Below are 14,741 nucleotides of genomic sequence, written 5' to 3'. Positions count from 1 at the left end.
GTTTTAGCCCATAATTAACCACTAGCAAAATACCCCTCCCTCTCATAAAGGCTTATCTAGAACTTCCGTCAAAATGCAAATCATGACTATGTCAAAGCACATGCTTATGACGCATGCTCATCTGCCATGTAAAAATAGCATGTGTCTTTTGTGACCGGATCAAGCCGGAAAGAAGAAAGCAGATCTGCATAGCCTGTGTTGCCATGGAGACAGGCACAGGTGGAATGCTCAGAGGCCGAGAACGGCAGGTTCTCCTCCCCTCAGGGAATTATAGATTCATAAAGATCTCATTAAACCTTCTTACTTTTAAACCCACCCCCTGGATGAACCTGTGTACATTAAAAAGGTGTGTTTGAATGACGCATGAACAGAAAGTGATATTAAGCTTGAGCTGACGCACATGCATTGTTTCGTTGTTTGCATCAAAGAACTTTGATGCAGAGGTGTGGTCTGCAGGTGCAAATTCAGGTAAGTCCAGTTCCCGGATAACTACAAGCTAGATAGATCCCTCCCATTTTCTCTTGTGTTTGAATGCACTGAGAGTCTCTGAGTTCTCAAACGATCCTGCTTTAACCTTCCTCGAACATCTCACCTGTACTCATCATACAAAACTCAGGTAGGTACAGGGTTTGTAGCCTTAATACATAGAAACATAATGTGTGTGTCCTTTCTTAAATATTGGACTGGTTGGGTTGTAGTACCAGCAGTAAAATGGGGAAAGGGGATTAGATGTCAGTGGCATGGCGGCTATTGAAATGTTAATCCTTATCAGAGTTTGGAACGATAAGACAAAATAAATCATCTTTGGGATCTGTGATGGATGACTCAACATGTCTATTAAGGATTTAGTATGCTCATTAGTATATGTTATTATTACAGATCCTCCAGAAGCCCTGGCAAACTATTTTAAGTAATTCCTCAAACAAATCCATGGCAAACAAATCTTGCTTAACCACACATTTTCCATCAAATGTGCTGAACCGATTTTTTTCTTTGAACCGATTCGTTTCATTTCTTACTTTCATTCTCCTACATACCTTATACTTTTACATAGGCAACGTCATGCCACAAACTCAGTTTTCGAAAACTTGTTTTGGTACATTCTAGGATTAGAATATGTGGTGTTTTGTGAAAAAGGGGAGATGCTGAAAATTGTGTCATACAATTTTTGTCAAACTTTCACATTTACTTCATTTAAAACGTGTAAAAATAACATTAATAAACAACATATGCTAAAATATCCCATAAACAGCCTATAAACATCAAACAAAAATAATAATTGTTATCAGTAATTGTATAACATCAAGCTGCTCTGAATTTCGGACACATCTTTGTAAAATCTTTTGAAAAGTATGGAAGGTTTCCTAAAAACAGGTCACGTATGATTACGTATAACTTCTGTAGGATTATCAGTTAAAGGTATTGTTTGTGGTTAAGAATAATGGATGACAACTGATAAACTGGTCAAACAAGATATTTCTGCAGAGTATCAATGACAAGTTAATTACGTAGTCACATACGAATCATAGGTGTGTCACTTAAAGATTATCTAATTCTTTATATTATTAATACATAAACATTATTGATACATATTAATTAAGCATTATTATCATATGATGTATGTATCACATCTTCAAGACATTTTTAAAATCAGTAGTCCACTGTCCTTTTCATATTTACTTTGTAATATTTTTTCTCTGAAAACTAATGTTTAAATATAGTTTGGGTGTGTACCTAACCAAACACATAAGACAACAGATTGTCTGCTCAGTACAGTTTCATGGTTGATTGGCGTATGTTACACTCACATCAAGAGGCCTTAGATACACTTCAGTGAAAATCACTTATATGGGAGTATAAACACAAATGCTGGATTAGGTTTCTGGTAAATTAAAGAACACTTTCATTTTGTATAAGAAACAGACTTTGATTTGATTTCTCAGATGTTGATTTTATGAAATGTAAACTAGGCCTATTATTTTAAAGTTAAATAGCTTTTTAACTTTAAGCCAAAACCTTGAGACCATGTGGCAGCAGAGTGGTCACCTCCTGGAGATCACATAGTCACTTTCTCTAGTAACCATCTGTTATTTATGAAAGTGGGTAGTGCAAAAAAAAACACATTTCTATAAAATTAGCTTTCGTGTAATGCCACAAAGCCCACCAGGTATCAGTATAAGTGGACGATGGCTGCTACTGGATAAAACAATACTGAATGCACCTTTTATTTTGTGAAGTTTTATCTCCTGTGACATTTATGTTCATTCTATTAACATGTAAAATGTCTTCTTTGGCCAGGTAGGGGAACCAGACATGAAACTCCCACTGGGCATCACGCTCGCACTCACGCTTCTGATATTTCAGAACTTACAACAAGTGTCCACTAAGATTCCTGAGGATTGGCTAAGAATTAATGAAACACTAGATATAATTGAAGAACAACAAGCTGCTGCTGAACAATCAGGAGAAAATGAATTAAGCATTGCAGTTACATATGCCATACCTCCAAACAGTGAGGAAAATGATGGACTGTCATATGGCTCTGTGGTTTATAATAACAATGAACAGAATCCCACAGTGACAGAACCGATGCCTCCATCGCAAGAAATCGTGCCTGTTAATGGCACAGAGGAAGATAGTTCTGATGGATCTTCTACAACAACACCTCCTATGATGGCATATAATTCAAGCTCTGAAGTCTTAGAAGCAGAACACAATGAAACAGAGACGCCAGAGACACCATCACAAACAACCGCATCAGTACCAGACCAGACCAGTCAAACTGATCTTAATAACACAAATTCTGAGCCGAAGCCAGACAACTCCACAGTGGACAGCAGTCATGAAGAAACGGGTTCTGGATACGTGCCCACAGAAGTGAGCCCAACCACCACAACGAAAGGTCCTGCAAATCAAGAGGACGTGCAGAACAGTACTTCAGTGATGCCACCTGAACCACCAGCATACGAACCAACAGAGGCAATGACTCCACCTGTCATCCATGAGAGCTGGACAGATGCTGCCCCAGAAACTGAGAACGCAGAAGGCAACCTCAATGGATCTTTTGACACCAGGGGTGAATCACCAAGAGGTCAGACTTACAAATTATTCCCAGCACTACAACACAGACTGAACAAAAAACTTTAGATTTGTCAGACAATTGTGTGCAAAATCTAACTTTTTCTATCAAAACATTAGAAATGAAACGAATTTGATAGACACAGATAGTGTTTGACATTTCATAAGCATTACATCACGAGGCCTCTCATAGGTCATAGTTGCAAAGCACGCAAATCTTTTCATTTCAGCCCTCAAGCTAACCAACATTCTCAGCTTCTTAATTCAGTTATAAAAGCCATATTTGCTGCTGTGTTCCTCTGTGTTGGATTGGGTTTCAGGTTTTGTTTGTCCTCTGTTCAGAGTGTCCAGTTACTGACACCCTCTTCTCTCACAATAAGAGTGGTGTTCACCCAGTAGATATTGGGAGGGGCTCCTTTCGAGGTCATGTGTGGAACAATGTTACCTAGAAAGTTCAAACTGGAACTTTCAAAGACTTTACATAATATATGTAAAATTCGGATCTTCTATATGATTCAATTAAGCAATACTCAGCTCTCGTGATGGAATGTGATGTAATTAATGAAAGAAACTCAAACAATGCAAAGGCTTTTTAACCATACTACTGCTAGTCTTTGTTGTTAACTTGTCTGAACCACATAAGTTTAACTCTGTGGCATCACTGTATAGTTTTAAGCCCACTGTTTGCTTATGATCTATGAAATTGCCTGCACAGAGTCTGTGAGTTGCCTGCCAAAGCACATTCTATTTATAGCCTCAATTTTACATTTTTTTTATGTTAGCTTGGCTTCTTTTATGTAAACATTTTAAACATTGATAAAACATATCAAATAAACTAAAATCAACAAGTTTTTAAAAACAACTAAAACGTTTTGAGTAGACTTTATCAACTTTGCACAACGCAATTGTAATTAATATCAAATATGTCATTACAAATTCTGCAGGTGTAGAGAATGAAGAAAATGTAGAGAATAAGAATGGAAAGGCATGGGCTGTCATCCTAATCATTGGGATCATTGTGGGGCTCATTGGACTCACTGCCTTTATCATCCTAAACCGAAGGAACAACAGAGATTTCTCTCACAGAAAACTGGAGGAAGAAATGTCACCTGATCCAGGTAATGCAAAACTCTCTGTTGTTATCATCGGTTCTATAACTGAATTGACTCACACTGAACCATGACCTATATAAATGTATATGAGACTTTCTTTAAACACAAAATTGAATTCATTTTTACTGTTGTGGTTTTGTGATTGTGGATTAATTAATTTTGTTTGTTTGTTTTGTCTCATGTGATAAAAGTTCTCCGACTGGACAACAGTGAGCCACTAGACTTTGGTTATTACAATCCAGGACTACAAATGGACAACATCCAGATGACCAACTTTCCACATGGCCGCACAAACTGAGAAGAAATATGTGATGCCAAAAAGACACTTTATTTAGTATCAAATATATGTGAAGACAGAAGGATGTTTCTAAGTGCTTTGCCAAATGAATCAATAGGCAATTTTACACAGCTATACAATTAAACAGTTCTGCTTAGGTGACGTCTTTTAACTATATTAAGAAACCATAAACAAAGGAACCAAGAAAATGTCTGTTATGTTTGGATTTCAATGTACTGTACAATGTATGCCTCTTATTATTTTCTTCTGAAGGTTCTAGTTTACTTGACATCAATAATGTAATTTGTCAAAACCACACTTGATTTTTGAATGTAAATATTGCAAATTGGAAGCCTATGTCATATACCATTGTAACACAATACCTTGCACACTGTGTTTGAATGTATGTACAAAAACAATAATGTGAAGGAATTGGAGATAAACCTATTTTTTGCTTCCCTTATACAGTACCTTTCTTCTGAACCTATAATGTTTGCAAAACATTTAAGTAATCTGAAAGAGTATTGCAAAAAAAATGAAGTGAATCAATAATGTTGCGAATAGATTTTATGATAATAAATAATAAATTATAAAATTAGATATCACTGTTTATGTCAGCATTGTTTAACCGATATATTTAAAAAATATTTAAAGACCTTTGATTTGAGGTAGCCTGCTGCCCTACTTTTCATCATGTTTCATAAACGTGTGTTAACTCCAGTCCTGTAGATGGCGCAGGATCCATTTGAATGTAATAAACACCTTTTAGTAAACAAAGCGAAGAAAAATTGAATCATTTGGCTGTGTTTGTTGGCTTACTTCAGATTAGTTTCTTTTTTTAAAGAGTGTGACATGATCAAAACTGAAAAGATTTTACATTTGAACAGCTCAAAGGGTAGAAAGGTTCGTGTAGTGCGCGAGCATTATGTGAGGGAACAGGTGGAATGTGGCAGTTCACTGTGTCTCGCGGGCTGTCACAACGGTAAGAACATCAACAGACAGACAGACAAACCACACACACTAATCCATGTATAACTGCATGCTTTACAAAGGTATAGATATTAACGTTAAATAAGTTTAACTGGTAGCATTACATTATCCTAAGGGTAAGTTTACTTTATTTTTACAACGCATCCAAGTTTGTAGAAATCTTCAGGGTTCCCCAACCCTCACAGAAAACCGCTATTTTAGATTTTCAAAGCTCATTCATTAATAAGCCTATTTTCTCATGGGGACTAAAAATTGTCAACACGGGGTCAAATTTCGCTGGTATTATTATCTTTGTTGGCACGCACACACATACGCATATATTATGTATGAAAACCTTTACCAGCAACTGCCAGAAAGGCTGTTTACAGGTGGTCCACATATTTCATACAGCAGCCTAACCAACATGCTGTCATTAGGGTATATACACAAACCCGCAGTCAAATAACTCAAAAAGTTTCAGTGTTATGATTTTTATACTCCCAATAGACGGCAAGGTGCTGTCCAGTGATGTGACCCACTACGTGGTTCCGGATGGAGGGGTGGTTCGGGATTTTCTGGAGATTCTGGAGTTCAGGGATTTGCAAGGGATCGTAATCACACAGACATCATACCAGCACACTCGTGGACGCAGGTCACCCCTTCACATATTACAGTTTTACTTTATTTTACTGCCTTTAGTAAATTTTTTGGCTTACCAATTTGATTACTTTCAAATGTTTTGAATTTTTGTTGTGAATAAAGCAGAAAGAAAATTGAAAAGATGACTGTATGGTTTACTTTTGTAAGTTGCCTTTTTTAGAAGGATTTCTTTTTATCCTCTTTAGACACTGCAGTAGACTGCGTGCTCTATTTAAGGACCCTCGGCATGATTGTATCCTATTTGCCAATGAGTTTCAGCAGAACTGCTATTGCCCCAGAGAAAAGGGCGAATCTCAGGATAAATGGCACACAAGGTACATCCTGAATCAACTTTGACGAAATATTAAACCACACATTTATTGTTCTGAATTGTCTACTTTACGAAATGTATACTAGAGAAAGTTTATATGACATTATGGGTGTCACTACCTAACCCATTTTTAATACCTTAACATATGCCAGTTCATTTTATATAAAAAAACTAGCTTAATTAGGAACTATAACTGGTTAGAACAAACATGTCTTACTAAAGGCATACAATGTGCATTTTGAGGCAAAACAAAGGGCACTGATGTATTTTAAGTTAGTTTGGACAACTCTTACATTTATTTTAGTCTAGGACTAGTCTAATCCCTGTCTTGGAAACTGCCCCATAAAGTTTATATAAGTTCATTATAATGAAAAGAATCAGAAAATGTAAATTAAATAGTATTAGATGGATGTATAACATCATTGGCAATGTACCTATACCTGTAGTCTGCAAATTGCACATAATAGTTGAATGTAATATAATGGTATCCTGCAGGCTAAGTCAACTTCTTTTGTATGAAAGAGGAGTGAACTTAATTTTGGATCTAAACTTGAATTAAATGCATTTTGACTTATATTTGTAATAAATAATATTTGTATAAAGTTTTTGAATGCAAATAATGAATGACACTTCCTCATAGTCATAGAAGTGAAGCTATTTTCATTTGTTATTTATTGTTGACACTTCATAAAGTCAGAACACTGTCTCAAGACTTGGTTGTTGTTGTTTATAAAAAAATTTGTGTAAAATAATACTTTTTTTCAGATGTGTCTATAATGCAGCAGTATGGTACTATAACCATCTTGCTGGACTTAGGCCGGTGGTGATGCTTACAGAAAACCGTGATACTATTGCAGAATTTAGTGCCCTAAACAGTGGAGTGTATGTCATCTCAACTCAGGCATGTACTTTTTATTTCTTGTGAAGTCAGTGCTGTTTGAATTTTGTAGAAACTGAATAATATCTGTAAACTCTGCTGTAGGATTACCTGTCAAGTTTCTGGCCAGACCTGCAGGCAGCTCAAGAGCTGTACAGCTCCATTGCTCAGACCCTGCAAGAGCGAGAGAGCGAGGGAGCCGAAAAGGTGTATACTGAACACCTGCCTGCCGAGGTGCTGGAGGCTGGAATTAAATCTGGCAGGTACATCCAGGTACGTTCCCCTCACGCAGAGATCCACCTGTTATTTTAAACTAGCTGACTTTTCTAACTACAGCAGATCTATAAACCAATATAAATGTTTCTATTTTTTTATAAAGGGCATCCTCAGTGTGAACAAACATCGGGCCCAGTATGAAGCCTTTGTCCGTTATGAGGGCTCTACGAACAAGAATTCAGGTTGTTGTCAACGCATTGTAACAAGTCGGTTTCACTGCTTACTATGCTGTTATTGTTGATTCTGATGGGGTTGCCTTACCTGTAATCTTGTGTTTAGAGCTAAACAGTGATGTTCTGGTCAGCGGGGTGAAGTATCGTAACCGCGCAGTTCATGGAGATATGGTTGTCATAGAGCTTTTGCCACGTAATGAGTGGAAGGGACGGAATATGGCACTAACAGAGGGTCAGGGGGAGGAGCGGTCACTGGAGGATACACAAAGCCAGCCCATGCCCACAGGTAACCATGGGTAATGCATTATTTGGTTATGACAATTTAAAATTCTGAGCAGAACTTGGCACATCAGACAAGAAATTAAATGAAATACACAGGACCTCACAAAAAGAAAATTGGTAATAGTAGAAATAGTCCCGAATCTATAGGTCAGAAAGTCACAGAATCCTAGATGTATAGTTGTATTAAGATATACTTATTTTATGCTCTGCTTCTGATCTTTTTTTCTTTAGGCAGGGTGGTGGGTATTCTGCAAAGAAACTGGAGGGATTATGTTGCGAGTTTTCCTCCTCTAGAGGAGGTGCAGTCCCAGAGCAGAAATTCACAGAAGATCCTGCTTATTCCGTGGGACTACCGCATCCCGAAAATCCGTATAAGCACACAGCAGGCTGAGACGTTGCAGGTTAGAGGCTAAATCAGGTTTTTCATTACATCATGGTATTTAATAAAAGCCAAACAATAGTGTGGTGAACTATAAAAATTGCACATCATATTGCTGTCGACAAGAAGACTCGATATCTTTTGTTTATATTGATATCTTTTGTTTATATCCTGTTTGTGCAGGACCATCGAGTGATTGTGCGTCTGGATTCATGGGAAACCACTTCTATGTACCCAAACGGCCACTGTGTGAGGGTCCTGGGAAAAGCAGGGGAGCTGGAGACAGAGATTCAGACCATCCTGGTGGAGAATAGCATCCATGTGTCTGCATTTTCAGAGGCCCAGGTAAGCCCTTGAATTCTGAGAGTTTAGAGAAGAAAGTCTCACGTGAAATGAGAAGTAAGTATTGCTTTTGCCCAATTAACCGAGTCAGTGTTTAGATAATTAAAATAATTGGTTAGTTGCGTCAGTAGAACATAGTATTGAAAATCCACTATTATCATTAAAAGCAATGTTTTCTTTAGTTGCGAGAGATGCCGGTTAACACAGAAGAGAACCCATGGCAGATGGACAGTAGTGAGGTGTCCTCCAGACGGGACCTGAGGGACACTCACCTGGTGTTCAGTATAGATCCCAAGGGCTGTGAGGATGTAGACGACACCTTGTCAGTTCGGATGCTACCAGGGGGGAAACGTTTGGAGCTGGGTGTGCACATTGCCGACGTCACTCATTTTGTCAAAGTTGGCTCTCTTACAGACTTGGAGGCAAGGTCCAGGTATGGTGATTTGTCATTTTTCAGCATGTATGTGTATGGTATGAAATATATGAAAAAAGGGTAAATGTGTAAAAATTGTTCACTTCAATTTATTACAATTCAAGATTATTTTTATAGCTTTTTTCACAGTTTACCTTGTTGCAAAGTAGCTTAACAGAGGACACAATGTATAAAACATATGCAAATCAAAAATTTAAAATCAATTCAGAGTTCAGAGCCCTAGTATGGGCTGGTGTCATCTTACAGAAAAGCGGATACAGTTTACATAAGGTTTGTTATAGTTTAAAGGTGTTTAAGTCTCCAGATATAAAATTTTTACTTAATCACCTCTTTTCTTAACACAGGGCAACCACTTACTACCTGGCTGACCGCAGGTATGACATGCTACCAGCAGTGCTGAGTGCTGACCTGTGCTCCCTACTTGGAGGAGTGGACCGGTGAGGAAAACGCCTTTTTCTGCTACAAGAAAAGTGTCCTTAGTAATTTCATTAATAGTTCACTCAAATTTGATCATTTATCTGCCTTTAAACTTTAACAAAGGGATTTAAAGGGACACCCCACCTTTTTTTTTTTTTTTAAATATCCACTTTTAGCATGGCTTAGCATAATCCATTGAATCTAATTAGACCATTAGCATCGCGTTAAAAAATAACCAAAGAGTTTTGATATTTTTCCTATTTAAACTCAACTCTTCTGTAGTTACATCGTGTACTAAGACAGTTGCGATTTTCTAGGCTGAAATTATATTACGCAGCACCTGAAAATAGTCCCCTTAGTATCTTTCATTAGCAGGGGACTATTTTCGGGTACTGCGTAATATCATTGTGCCTCCTGCAGCCATGTTTTGGCAGCAAAGTCCTTGATTATTACGCCGGAATGAGAGTATAGATCCTAGCCATATCTGCCTAGAAAATTGCAACTTTTAATTTTCCGTCGGTCTTAGTACACGATGTAACTACAAAGAGTCATGTTTCAAATAGGAAAAATATCAAAGCTCTTTGGTTATTTTTTAGCGCGATGCTAATGGTCTAATCAGATTCAATGAATTATGCTAAGCTATGCTAAAATTAGTACTGCCAGACCCGGAGATCAGCTGAATGAACTCCAAAACGGTAAAAATCAAATGTTTAACTCTAGTGGAGCTGGAAAATAAGCATATTTTCAAAAAAAGTTCCTTTGAGGTAGTGTAAAACTAATCTATACAGGGTATGATTCTAATACACTGGAATTAAATGTATTCACTTTCAAATCATAACAAATTATTAGGTTCTGGCTGGCTGTTATAGACGTGTTGCCATATTTGATAATTGAACAAATTCGGAAAAAGTTTGAAACTGAATGAGGGTTAGTATATGATGACATCATTTTCATTTGGGTGAACTCTTAATTCAAATTTTTATGAAATTCAAATTCATTTTTATATTTATACATTTGGCAGACACTTTTATCCAATGCTCCTTGTGGTGTTATACATTTTATTTTTTATCAGTACTTGTGTTCCCTGGGTTCAAACCCGATAACTTTTTTTTACAGCACTTTTCACACTTTTGCAATGTTGCAAACTTTAGGAGCAAAAGTAAAGAAACAAGGAATAAAAAATCATAGAACAAATGAAAATTATAAAATACATATAATATGTGGTATTATTCATGAACTTCTATAAACCGTATTAATGGGCTGAAAACTGAGAAGAATTTCTTTTGTATTCTGTAAAAACTTTATTACTCTGTATATTCTCTGTTACAGATATGCCATGAGTGTGCTGTGGGAGCTGGATGCCGAGTCTCTGGATATGTGCAAGGTTTGGTACGGTCGCACTCTTATCCGTTCCTCCTATCAGCTTCACTATGAGCTCGCCCAGAGCCTGCTGAATGGAGAGAAGGTGGAGGTGCCTGAACTAGGCCAACTGCAGGGCGCTCAGAGGGACCAGAAACTTGCCGAGCTTTTGCAGGCCCTGGAGACCCTGACGAGGGTGGCCAGACACCTCCGGGCACAGAGGGATAAAGGAGGTGCTCTGGAATTAGAAGGGGTGGAGGTGAGGGCTCAGTTAGATGAGGACAAGAACATTACTGCCCTTGTACCCAAACAGCCTCTGGAGGTTCATGAGACTGTGGCTGAGTGCATGATCTATGCCAACCACTGGGTGGCATGCAAGATACAGGAGAGCTTTCCACACCAAGCACTTCTGCGTCATCATCCACCACCCAAGCAGGAGTTCTTTAATCAGCTCATTGACTGCGCAAAGGCTCGTGGCTTCAGTATTGATACAAGGTATTTGACATTATAGTCTGTTAAAACCCAACTAAAGTCATTTTAGGTATTTTCTTTGTGTAAAATCATCCTATGCAATGTCACTACCAATGTGAATACATATGCATGTCTGTCTTGCATTAGATCAAACAGGGCTCTGGCTGATTCTTTGGAAAAGGCAGTGGATCCTCGGGACCCCCTGGTGAACAGGTTGTTCAGAATGATGGCCACTCAGGCAATGTCTAATGCCCTTTACTTCTCCACAGGAGCCTGTCCAGAGGAGCAGTACTATCACTACGGTAAATGCGCTTATATTTCAATTTGTACTGCAGATCATAATCTCATGAATTTAAGAGTTTGGTTTGAGTTTGATCATGTGTTTTTTTATGCTACATACAGGTCTTGCTCTGGACCGATACACTCACTTTACTTCTCCAATCAGACGTTACGCTGATGTAGTAGTTCATCGGCTCCTTATGGCCGCCGTTCAGATGGAGAAGGAAGGGTTGCTATGCAAAGCCTTGGACAGTAACAAAGAGCTTGAGGAGCTGGCTCAACACATCAACAGTAAAAACAGAGTAAGTAAGGCCGTTAGTCCCACATATTATAGCAAAACTCAAAAATGAGTCTAACATTTGCATTTCTCTTGTGTTTGAATGACAGGCAGCGCAGCACGCACAGAAGCAGTCCACAGAGCTATTCCAGTGTCTCTACTTCAGAGACAAAGACCCACAGACGGATGAACGCTGTGTGGCTGATGCTGTGATCTATGCTGTCAGAGCCAATGGCATTCTTGTCTTCGTACCACAGTAATTACTTGCTTTTAGCTTTTTGTGTTGACCGTAGTACTTGCTTTTTTATTTTGTGGGAACATTGAGTTTGTAAACATTGTTAGACTGAACAAGATGTTAAAGGCGGGGTGCATGATCTCTGAAAGACAGTGTTGACATTTGAAATCACCTACACAAACATGCCCTACTCCAATAGAATCTGGACCTTCTTTTGATAGACCCGCCCCACACAAACGCAACCCAGGCATCAATGTCGGTTATTAGACACGCCCCCATACTACTGATTGGCTGAGTCCCTTTTCCAAAGTGTTTTTCAAAAGTCACGCACCCCACCTTTAAACAGGAAACTTGTAGATAGTATAAAACAAAAATCTATGATCTGCATGATGTTGTGTTGCTTATGTAACTTTATGTAACACAGGTATGGATTAAAGGGAGCGGTGTACCTTAAGGATCGGGAAGGTCAAGTGGTCAGCGTCAGGAAGGACGGAAGTTGTGAGTGGCAGGCCGGGATGTTGCAGAGATTCCCTGATAGGATCAACACCTGCACTAGTTCTGGGACTCATACTTTTCACCTCTTTGCTCACGTAACAGTGAGTATTCTCAGCAAATCCACATATTACTATAAAGGATATTTGCCCGGCATCATTCTTTGATTTTCCTCTTCAGGTTCGTATTTCTGTAAAACCCTCCTGTTGCCATGCTGACAGCTTGTGTCTGGAGCTTATCAGCAACAAGCCCCATCGTACTGTGCAACCTGATTTGCAGCAGCCAGCTGGCCGTGGTCGCTCCGAGCTGGTTCAGGATGTTGTGCGCTGGGCAGAAGAGGCTTCGCTTCAGGCTGAGGAGGAGAGCAGAAGGAAACCTAAACTCAGCAGGGAGGAGAGGCAGTTCAGACAGAGCAAAACACCCAACCTCTATGTCATTCTACAGGAGATCAGTGAGCTTGCCCTGTTGGATCTGTCTGCTTGCCAGATCAAAAATACAGAGGGACAGACTTGCACTGCATCATCTTAGCTTTATAGTGTTGTAAATTTAATTTCCTAGATATATTAACTTACATAGATTTAGGGATAGATTTATCATACCTGCCATAGACATAAGATCAGTTCTATTATTGTCTCCAGATGTAGGCTGATCTCACTTCAATCATTTTGAATTGGCTCATTCTGTGTAAATATCTTGCCAATGCTGGTGTTTTTTAAACGAATAACTAAATGATTATTAATACAGTCATAAACATTGAAATAGGGATATTTGTCAAATCTATTGAAGGGCTGAGAAATTCCTCTGAACGAAAATCAGTCAAGACTTTGATGCCTTACCTTTGTTTCATTAAGAAAGCTTTCAATTCCCAATAACAGTAAATATTTAAGAAATCTAAGTGTGTAATCTAAATATTTTTTTTTAGATTTGGTAGATCAAATGGAACGTTTTACATTTTTTAAAGAAATAAAAATGTTTTATATGCATCACTAAAATTGTAATGCTTCGGATTTTGTCCTTTAAACAGTAGGGGAGAGCGGGGCACTACCTAATGCTTTTTGGCTTTGGCTCTATCATCCAAAAAAATATTTAAGTTAGATGAATCATTTTTTACACAATCAACACACGCATCTCTGCTACAAATGAACAATTAAAGTTTGTTTATGGGACCTACTATTATCGTACAATTACACCGAAAGTGACAGGAGGGCAAACATTACAACTTACCCCAAAACAAACAGAGAGTTTGATGTAACACCTGCTAGGAAATGTTGTTTAAACAAATAATTCAATAAAATACTGTCTATATACTAAAGGTGGATATTGTTTATATGTCTGCCTATAATAGATAGATATCCACACATTCATCCATTCATGATCCTTCTTCTAACCATCCTTGTATTATTCATCAATGCATATAAATAGATTTTATAAAGGGCTGCAAAATTAAGACAAAAAAATCATAATTGTCAATTATTTCCCCTGATATAATATTAACAGTTCTCATTTTGATGAATTGTATTTACATTGTTTTCATTTTATTATCATTGTATACTGAAGGCTTACTAACCCTGCTGTGTAAAATGTTTTCAATCCCGGCTATCAGTTACTAGGAGTTGCGGACATGTTACCTAAAACATAACACCATTTCGAAACAAGACAGTGATAAAAATAATATAAGTTTGGATTTAATGACTTACACACCCAACTCAGAAAAAAAAACATAAGACGAAGCAATTTACTTTTATGCTTCCACAACACTTTTTGTTTAATGTCTTACCCCAAAACACATCAAAAAATTCACAAGAGATCATCTTTTGACAGTAAGAGAATAAGACCAAAGCACACATTGCTTGGCCCTGAAGAAATATGTAAAGTAGCAGCGTTACAATTAACCCCGCGTTAGTTTGTGCCCCGCTCACCCCTACTATTACATTAAAGTGCAGGTGCTACACAATTCCCACTTCTAAGTAAAGATGAGGTGCACTGTTTGCATGACAGCAATAAAACATTCAAGATTTCTACATAAATGCTTTTATTTAGAAT

The 14,741-nt window shown here is 37.9% G+C and overlaps 2 protein-coding genes across 2 annotated transcripts; both read left to right on the top strand.

Moving 5' to 3' along the window:
• Positions 1–466: 466 nt before the first annotated feature.
• Positions 467–5,067, top strand: LOC135749163 (uncharacterized). Its single transcript, XM_073812637.1, has 4 exons — positions 467–620; positions 2,303–3,091; positions 4,023–4,196; positions 4,382–5,067. The coding sequence occupies exons 2-4, from the start codon at positions 2,314–2,316 to the stop codon at positions 4,486–4,488; spliced, it is 1,059 nt and encodes a 352-aa protein (XP_073668738.1). The 5' UTR covers positions 467–620; positions 2,303–2,313; the 3' UTR covers positions 4,489–5,067.
• A 208-nt stretch (positions 5,068–5,275) lies between these two features.
• dis3l (DIS3 like exosome 3'-5' exoribonuclease) lies at positions 5,276–14,725 on the top strand. Its single transcript, XM_065267585.2, has 17 exons — positions 5,276–5,449; positions 5,944–6,088; positions 6,282–6,410; positions 7,172–7,307; positions 7,389–7,556; positions 7,663–7,741; positions 7,839–8,018; positions 8,246–8,415; positions 8,577–8,738; positions 8,918–9,168; positions 9,513–9,605; positions 10,915–11,439; positions 11,563–11,717; positions 11,818–11,996; positions 12,082–12,227; positions 12,631–12,802; positions 12,879–14,725. The coding sequence occupies exons 1-17, from the start codon at positions 5,320–5,322 to the stop codon at positions 13,224–13,226; spliced, it is 3,168 nt and encodes a 1,055-aa protein (XP_065123657.1). The 5' UTR covers positions 5,276–5,319; the 3' UTR covers positions 13,227–14,725.
• Positions 14,726–14,741: the final 16 nt, after the last annotated feature.

Source organism: Paramisgurnus dabryanus, chromosome 2, assembly GCF_030506205.2.
Source record: "Paramisgurnus dabryanus chromosome 2, PD_genome_1.1, whole genome shotgun sequence".
NCBI classification, from domain to species: Eukaryota; Metazoa; Chordata; class Actinopteri; order Cypriniformes; family Cobitidae; genus Paramisgurnus; species Paramisgurnus dabryanus.
Note: the sequence above shows the minus strand (reverse complement) of the source record. Positions and strands in the feature narration are given on the sequence as shown.